This window comes from Taudactylus pleione, unplaced genomic scaffold (genome assembly GCF_031769625.1).
Source record: "Taudactylus pleione unplaced genomic scaffold, aTauple2 ptg000828l, whole genome shotgun sequence".
NCBI lineage: Eukaryota > Metazoa > Chordata > Amphibia > Anura > Myobatrachidae > Taudactylus > Taudactylus pleione.
In genome coordinates, this window is record NW_028285230.1 from 4,207,654 (window position 1) to 4,216,789 (window position 9,136).

The 9,136-nt window shown below is 40.6% G+C and overlaps 1 protein-coding gene across 1 annotated transcript; it reads left to right on the forward strand.

Moving 5' to 3' along the window:
- The first annotated feature begins 671 nt into the window (after nucleotides 1–671).
- On the forward strand, nucleotides 672–7,829 carry LOC148474619 (phospholipase A2, minor isoenzyme-like). Its single transcript, XM_088458377.1, has 4 exons — nucleotides 672–726; nucleotides 2,320–2,464; nucleotides 6,518–6,645; nucleotides 7,708–7,829. The coding sequence occupies exons 1-4, from the start codon at nucleotides 672–674 to the stop codon at nucleotides 7,827–7,829; spliced, it is 450 nt and encodes a 149-aa protein (XP_088314503.1).
- The last annotated feature ends 1,307 nt before the right edge of the window (nucleotides 7,830–9,136 follow it).

Consider the following 9,136-nt stretch of genomic DNA (forward strand, 5'->3'; position numbering starts at 1 on the left):
AGAAGCATGGGGTTGTGGTGAGATGCAGGGGGCAGTAGTGAGAGACAGGGGGTTGTGGTGAGATAGAGGCTAAATTGCTAACACTCGGCAGTGCCCATTGCATTCTATGGGGACGCAGTAAACATAGATAACAAAGGTACCACATGAGAAATCAATGACTTATCTGCGGTAAACCTTTTGATTAATGTCAGGAAGTTGTAATAAACACTTTTTCCAGTTATCACAGCTTGATAAATAGACCCCTGTGAGTCACAACCCAAATATTCATATTTAATCCAAAAATAACCATGAAATGAGTCCTTTATTTCGGAGGGTACCTAATGTTGCGCAGCGCTGGCAGCTTTTTGTTTTTTTTGCATATTTTTTTCATTCTTACAACTAGTTCCAGAATCAGGAAAAAAAATCAATGAAATTGTTTCAGGAATGAATAAAATGAGCCTCTGATGTCTTCAGTATGGACCCTGCTGTACATCTTACAGCAACTGTAGGTGAGTACTGCTGCCTTTATTCAGTGCATAAAATAATTGTTTCTTTATGTGACTTATGTTACTCTACCAAGCTGTGTACACAGGTAATTACTATTACATCCATATCTGAGGACAGAGAACACATTGTTCCATAACCTGGTGCCAAGGTCACCATCTGATATAAGATGACTGTGCCCATCGTACATGTCTCATTCTGTCATCATGGGAGCTTGCGTGTTCCTGGCTCTGCTCCTAGCCGGTAAGAATACTGAAGGCAGTCTGCCGTATCCCTCTTTTTTTACTTTAATACTATGAAATGAGAACTATTTATCTTTTGCACATTAGTAGCTGATCAGGAGACTGAATCTCTGGAAGATGCCAGTGGATGTAGCTTTCACTTAAATGGGCCCCAGTATAAACATAATTTACTATAAGTAACTTAATTTGCCAATTGTCACCATAACTATTTTAGGTTGCCTTTCTTCTCACAATCCTGGGGCCAAATGATAGAAAACTGCATCCCATCTATAATGGTGTGGTTCATTACATTGACAATAAAAAGGTTGTCAGTGTATAACCGTCGGGATGACTAACCCACCATCCCTCCTAGAGCCTAACCCTAACCATCCCTCCTAGAGCCTTACCCTAACCATTGGCGTAAGCGACTAACCCTAACCGTCCCTCCTAGTGCCTAACCGTCCCTCCTAGGGCCTAGCCTAAAAAAACAAAAATGTGTCTACCATTCCCATGTTGACCTTTTGTACCTGTCGACCTAACCCATGTCAACATTTTGTGTCAACCTTTTGTACCTATCGACCATCTGGTGTCGACCTTTTGCATGTCGACCTTTCTGCCGGAAACCCATCTATAACAACGTCATCAAATATGACTTTCAGGACAATTTAGGATACTGATTAACCTGTAGATAGAATATATAAGTCTATAATATGTACAAAATTTTTATTATGTGAATTGTGTAATACTTAACAGCAAGTGAGATGTATGTACTTTCCTTTATGGGACACTTGGGGATGTATTTATTAAACTACATTTGCTGCATTATTTAGGTAGCATGGCCACTTATTATAAGGGAGATACAGTACCTGCTGTGGTCCCTCTGCTATCATTCGCAAAAGCAGTTCCTAAAGCAGTCTATGACTGGGGGCTACGATAACTGGCTATTTACTAAGATTAGCTTGAAAGAGGGGTCCCTCGGGTTCCCCCCTATTAGTCTGTATTCTCACATGTGCGGCCTGATTGTCATACATGCACTTTAAGCATGCCAGGTCCATACCCAGAAGAAAAGTGATAGCGTAAGCTATATTTACATGATATATATGTGATTGTATGTACCGTAAGCACATGGGATGTCATTTGGACTTTGGGGTAGAACCATCCGGACCGTGCAACTTTGCACCTGGGCAAAACCATGCTGAGCTACAGGTGGGCACATTTCAAATGTGTACAGTATATAAATTGAGAATTGTAAGAGGAGCCCATCCTAGCTCAACGCTAAGTCGCAGTGTAAATTAGGTTGACCCTGTATTGTCCTATATTGTATGCATGCTAAATGCAAAAGCATCATAGGGAATATTGACCAGACAGGGAAAAAACAGACAGACTAAAGGAAATCTGAAAAGAGACACATTGTAACGGGGCCACCTCCCTCCACAAGATGCAGCAGTAGAGCACCTCCTAACCTCCCGAAAACGTCCCGATAACAGGACAGTCCTCCAAAAGCCGGCTGGTTGGTAGGTCTGGCTATATATATATATATATATATATATATATATATAGTGATGTACTGTATCCCACTATTACCGCCAGTATGTCTAACAATATTTCTCACCAGTGTCAGCGGTCTCTGCTAATCTCCTGCAGTTCCGGAAAATAATAAAGTGCATAATACCTAACAGCAGACCCCTGGATCAGTACAATGGATACGGCTGCTATTGTGGACTCGGAGGCTCTGGTACACCAGTGGATGAACTTGATAAGTAGGTTTTTAAACGTTATTGAAGTCATACACTACAGTATTTGCATTATTCCTTTATGCACATTAGTCTCTTCTAAATTACTTATCTGAAGCTTTTATCTCACAGACATGCTCAGATTATTTCTTGGGGGACTGTGGATAAATTCCAGTTTACAGAAGTAAAATGGCAACGGTTGCCTACAGTACTTACTGTGGCGGCCATATTGTTTATGAGTATGCAGCCGGTAACATCACTGACGTCACTGAGAGTCAGTCTTGTAGCTAGGAAATAATTAGGGAAATATGGACCATAAACTAAATAGCCGGTTCTTAGTACATACATCCCTTTTGTAACATCTAGACCTCCGTTCTTTCACATATCGCATGGCTAGAACCACTGCAGAGCCCTTGACACTGCGCCTGATTCATAGAAAGACGCTAATGCGATCACAGCTGTAAAAACAGGCTAATAGCTCCAAAGATCACCCGAGCATAGGGACGCCCACCGCTGCCTTCTCATTTGCGTACACTGTCACTTACATGCGTAAATATCGGCTATCATCGCTCGATCTGCATAAAAATCGCATTAGCATCCATCTCTAAATCAGGCCTAGTGGCCACCCCAGGCTCCAAAGTACACCTGTACTCGTGCACTGAGAGCCAGGAGCAGCAGGTGCTGTGCTGCGCCCCGCATGTCACCTGTACTCGTGCACTGAGAGCCAGGAGCAGCAGGTGCTGTGCTGCGCCCCGCATGTCACCTGTACTCGTGCACTGAGAGCCAGGAGCAGCAGGTGCTGTGCTGCGCCCCGCATGTCACCTATACTCGTGCACTGAGAGCCAGGAGCAGCAGGTGCTGTGCTGCACCCCGCATGTCACCTGTACTCGTGCACTGAGAGCCAGGAGCAGCAGGTACTGTGCTGCACCCCGCATGTCACCTATACTCGTGCACTGAGAGCCAGGAGCAGCAGGTGCTGTGCTGCACCCCGCATGTCACTTTGTACTGTTTACCCACAACTTTTTTGTAAGTTATTTATGCTACTTTTCACTACTTACATAAACATACATTAATTTGGGTGGGTTGATTTTAAAAAGGCAACAGTAGTACATGCAAAATCGGGCTTCTGTTGTGTGTATTACTATAGCCCTTTTAAATCAAGCCCTCAAATCTGCCAACAATCAGAGGCTTTGAAAAATGATCTTTAGTAAATATACCCCTAAGCATCTAAATTGATGACTTCAAGGCTATACCATACTTGCCAACTCTCCCTGATTGTCAGAGAGACTCCCTGAAATAGTAGCAATCTTCCTGTCTCCCTGAAGAGTCTAACAATCTCCCCAATTGCACCTTACCCCCCTTATGAAGCTGATTTTTCATATATATATATATATATATATATATATATATATATTATACTGTATACATTCATATGGGATAATTAGTAACAATTCCCTGCATTGGCTTTAAGGCACAATGATCCCTATAAATTTCTGAAAAGTATCAGTGTGTTTTCATCAACAAATAGATCTTACTAACTGCTTTGGGGCTCAGTTACATTGGATGTAAGTCAGTATTATGACACGCCTCTCACATGTAGCAGTACACGCCCACTTTACCGCCGCACTCATAGGTGTTATTTTCACAATCTCCCTGAAATGCTTTTCAAAATTCGGCAAGTATGGGATATCCTACAAAATGAAAAATATACATTGCGCTCGGTCACTGCTTATATGGGTACCAATATGTATAGTAAAAATTGTAATCAATAATATTATTAGTAATACACTAATAAGTAATGTACACAGTTAATATACATATATCAAAATAAATACTTTTACTTTTGAGATTGAGACACAAACATGTAAAATGCACATTAGGAATAACAATATTACACGACTCACAGTCAAAAGATACAATAAAAATAAATACACTGGGACGCAAGCACAGATACCAGGAATTACTCCCAATACAGGTACAGATGATTAAAGACTGCTATATATTACCCGAACACAGATTTATATTTGTACATTTCTAACAGGGTACTAAACACACTAAGCACACCTGGGAACTCACGCTAAAAGTCATTATGCATATACATTTGGATATCCATATAAGATGCTAAGAAGCACACCTAGGAATCCTTTTACCTATACATAAATAGATCTTTTCCAATTAGCAACATTGTATTTGTTTATTTAGTTTTATTGTATCTTTTGACTGTGTCGTGCAATATTGTTATTTTTAATGTGTATTTAACATGTTTGTGTCTCAATCTCAAAAGTAAAAGTATTTATTTATATATATTGACTGTGTACAATACTTTCTAGTGTAGTTTACAGTTTTTACTATACATGTTGGTACCCCTATAAGCAGTGACCGAGCGCAATGTTTTTTTTTTTATTTATTTTGTAGGTTATTTTTGTTGAAGCTTGCACTGAACTTTTTTACATTTGCTGCTAGTTGTCTGTTATATTTTAGTATTTACTATTGGAGCGCCGGGAGCTTGGAAGAAATTCTACCACCTGTGGTGTAACTAGTATGGGATATACTGAATCACAGACCACATTACAGCCTGGTCCTTTAACTGCCTTTACATCTATTCTGCCCCAGAGGCCTCACTGCTACCTCCACCACTGATTAACGCTCATTGGCACTCCAGACATTAACTGCATTTAATTATTGTATTATTTATTGCTATATATTTTTTAAACAATTTGATAGTATACTGCTAATATTACTTCCATACCTAATGTACTACTCTTACCAACCTTGTACTGCTATTTTGCAATTTAAGCATTATCTTGACCCCCATGTGTTTACCTATTATGCTGTAATAAAATCACAAATCTGTGATGACTTTTTAAATAACATACCACTCTATTTTAAATATATATGTATATCTATAAGAATAAATGTAGGAAATGGCGCCCTCTAGTGCATAAAAATGAAGCAACTGTACAGTAGTTACTACTCATGCTCAAAAAAATAATTTAGTATGAATATAACTTATATAAGTGTACCAGAAAGTAAAACATATGTAGGCTTATCTGTATATTTCAGTGGAGTCGTGTGATCCTTATATTCATGGGGAATCTACGGGTAGCTTGTGTGAAAGTCTATATGAAGAACAATTTAGTAATACTGATATTTAAAAAAATCTTTAGCAATACAAAGTGTCCATATACCAATTTAGTGCAACGACTGAAGACACCACCAAAGAAGTGCATACACACCTCCTAGGGATTATTTGCCCAAATGCCATCTGTGCCACAAAATTAGAAAAAACACAACTCCATCCCACAGTATAGGGACTGCCGCCATACCAGACAGATGTACAGTGATCGCCTATCTCTCGGGAAACGGTCACCAATCCGTGTATCTCCTAATTTACCAACTCAGGCTCCACATTAGTAGAAATGTCCAATAGTGTGATACAAAAATATTTACAGTCCTGCTGTTGAAATACATTAATGCATGTAATCTAATTTAAGAAATCTGGAAAAGAAGCAAACAAGGGAAAAACAAAGGGTGTGTGGGGGATATAGGGTCAATGCTGATTATTGTAACATCAAAACCGTCAGAATGGCTGGCTTATCACTCATCTAGGAACTCTGCCCCAGCTATGGAGGCACCAATCGATGTCTCGTTGGATAAGGCTGCAGACTTCCAAGCACAACAAGATATTGTTCTGGTCGAGAAAAAGCCACCCATCAATAGACTTCTTGTAAAGCTAAGCAGGAAAGGTACAGACTACAATACACACAGGACACTTTTGTGTAATAGACCTGAAGCAGCTTTTATTATAGTTAGTACTATTTTTATTGTTACATAATGTCCACAAAACAAAGTGAAATGTCATTAGGACTGTAGCAAGAAGTGATAAGATGAAACCAGACCTGGACGCGTGAGTGAGACTGGTTCTACAGCCCACACTGCCATTTTCATGGAGTAATTCCATGCGGGAACATGAGATGACCTACTGGAGCGCATATGAGACGACCTACTGGAGCGCATTTTTCTATTTGTTTATTTTTAAATATAATCTCATCTCAGGCTCTTCTCTTTTCCTACATGCAGGTGCTGTCAGACCCACGACCACTGCTATGAAGCATACAAGTCTATTAAAAACTGTGACGTAAGATTTGACAATCCTTATACAGAGTTCTATTACTACACCTGTTCGGATAACACCGTCACCTGCACCAGTAAGAGCTATATTGCAATGTAGACTTCACAGTGTACGCAGTGCATCACGTAAAACATTCCAGATCAGTGGCAAATGCAGGATTTCCAGAGGGGTTTCCAAATGCTTAATTTTAGAGCGAGTGTGGCCTGTTAATGAAGAGGGCAGAATTAGTACTTAACCAGCTTTAATAAGCGTCATACAAAGTGTATTGTGTCATAATTTCAGCATATACAGGACCAGCGATCACAGTAAGCCATTAGATGTGGCAGTAGGGCCATCCTGCCTGAGCTGAATGTATTTATTTTAGATGTGGGCACCATTCCAGAGTATTAGAGCAAGTCCGGGAGTCTGGGGGAGCAGCAGAATAACCTAGCACTACCCTGGATATACAGTATCTGTACATATTGGGCTCTATAGCAGCACATCCTTAACAGTGCATGTTTTTCAGATCTCCTAATTGGTGCACAGGTTATTTATTACTGGCTGATACATGTTAAAAGATCCACAGGTGGTGCTAATTATTTCATTTGTGATACTGAGAAGGACATACAGCACTAGTAACATTGTATTACATTACTATTTCTATTGTGGTCATGGTGTGGGCTGGGAAGGGGGGTTTCCAGGCAGATTGAAACCCCCCTGCGTTTGCCTATGCAGATTAAGACGATCACAGATGGCCTTTTACATTGGTTATATAGCCGGCCATAAAACCTATAAACTAGTCTGATGAATACTGTCTGTTTCAGTAATACAAATACTTGAATCTATATAATGTGCAGATTTGGGCTACATCTGAGTCATTCCACCCATTTGTGGACGTTACATTGATAATACTTTTATCAGTCTATATAAATTTATTACAGGGTATTTTTGCAGTATTGTAATTTTTTGTCTGGCACTCATTCCGTAGCAATTCTAAGAGCCTGAAAACGCATTGTGTGGGTTAAACCATTACAGTAGATGTCGTACTTATATAGTACCCTCTATCCTTCGCAGTATCAGGGATGGAACTGCTAAAGGACAGTAAGCTTCTCCGCTGTAACAGCCTGGCTCATATGTACTGTATCTTTCCATCATCCAGGTAAAAACAACCCCTGTGAAATGCACCTATGTGAGTGTGACAGGAAGGCTGCAATGTGCTTCTCCCAAGCATCCTATAATGAGCAGTTTAAGGACTGGAATAAAAAAAAGCACTGCCAATGAATGAAGCAGGACACACAGAAGCTGACGCGTTTCATGATTACACTACCCTCTCTATAACACATAGTGTGCCTGTGATAGCAACGCTTTCTACACTACAAGTCTCTACCACAATCTCCACCATTCTCATCGTGATCAAGTCACATCTGCCAGCCGCCAACACACGCTCTGCTCTATCAATAAACAGAGAAGTATACATATATCTCCAGCAATGCAGTCACTAGTGTCTTTTTTGTATATAATAAACATTTTCCTGAGTCTGTGATGCCCAATTTGTCATTAATGACTGTGGAACTTACATAGAGGCTATTCTGAGTCAGGAGTAAAGCAGAAAAGAGCAGGTAACTTTGCACCTCAGTAACACCATGTTGCGCTGCAGATGGGTCAGATGTAAGATGCACAGAGAGCTGTCTAGCATTTGTGGGCTACATACAAAATCAGCCAGTATTTACACTGCATGCAGAAATAGTAAGTGTATTTGCACCACTTGCATTGCAGCATTGTTTGTTCCAGGTACAAAGTTACTAACGTTTTTGAATTGCACCTAACTCAGAATCAGCCCCTGGGTGTACAAAGCCCAACCTACCTATTTCACATACACAATAGATTAAAGCGACTTTCATGCATCTGCTGTTCTAGAAATGTCTCAGGTCTGTAACACTTTGGGGTAAATTTATTAAAGGTCGATTTGCAGGTCGATTTGAGGAGTGATTTACCTCTTCTCAAATCAGCCCAAATCGAATGCAGTGAAACCGTTTTTTCACTGCATTTACTATTATTCGATTTGTTTTGCGATTTGAAAGACAAATTCGATTTGAGTCGGTGTTGAACAGTGATTTGCTGTTCGATTTGGCATGTTCATGTCCAAATCGAACGGCAAATCACCCTGCAAAACGAACTACAAATCCCCGACACGTTAGAACTGCTTCATGCTTTCTCTTTCAGCATGAGCAGTTCGTTCTCACACTCAGTGAGATGCCTGCATGTATCTGCCTTGAAAAAGTGTTTAAAGAGTTAAAATAAAAAAAGTGAGGTCCCCCCCAAAACAGAACCAGGCACGGACTGCTGAAACCCAAGTCTGGTTGACTAATTACAGTGAAAAAATGACGTAGGGTCTCCCTGTACTCAGTACAACCAGCACTAGGCTATGGGAAGCAGGGCTGGTTCTGGATTCAAGGGAAAAATTTGCGTAGGGTCTCCCTGCAAATCACAGAACCAGCCCTGGACCCTTTCTAACGGGGGACTGATGCCACAGCCATGGGAGCCCAATCACCGGGTCCCCCAGCCGCAGCCCTGACCGCTAGTCAGCC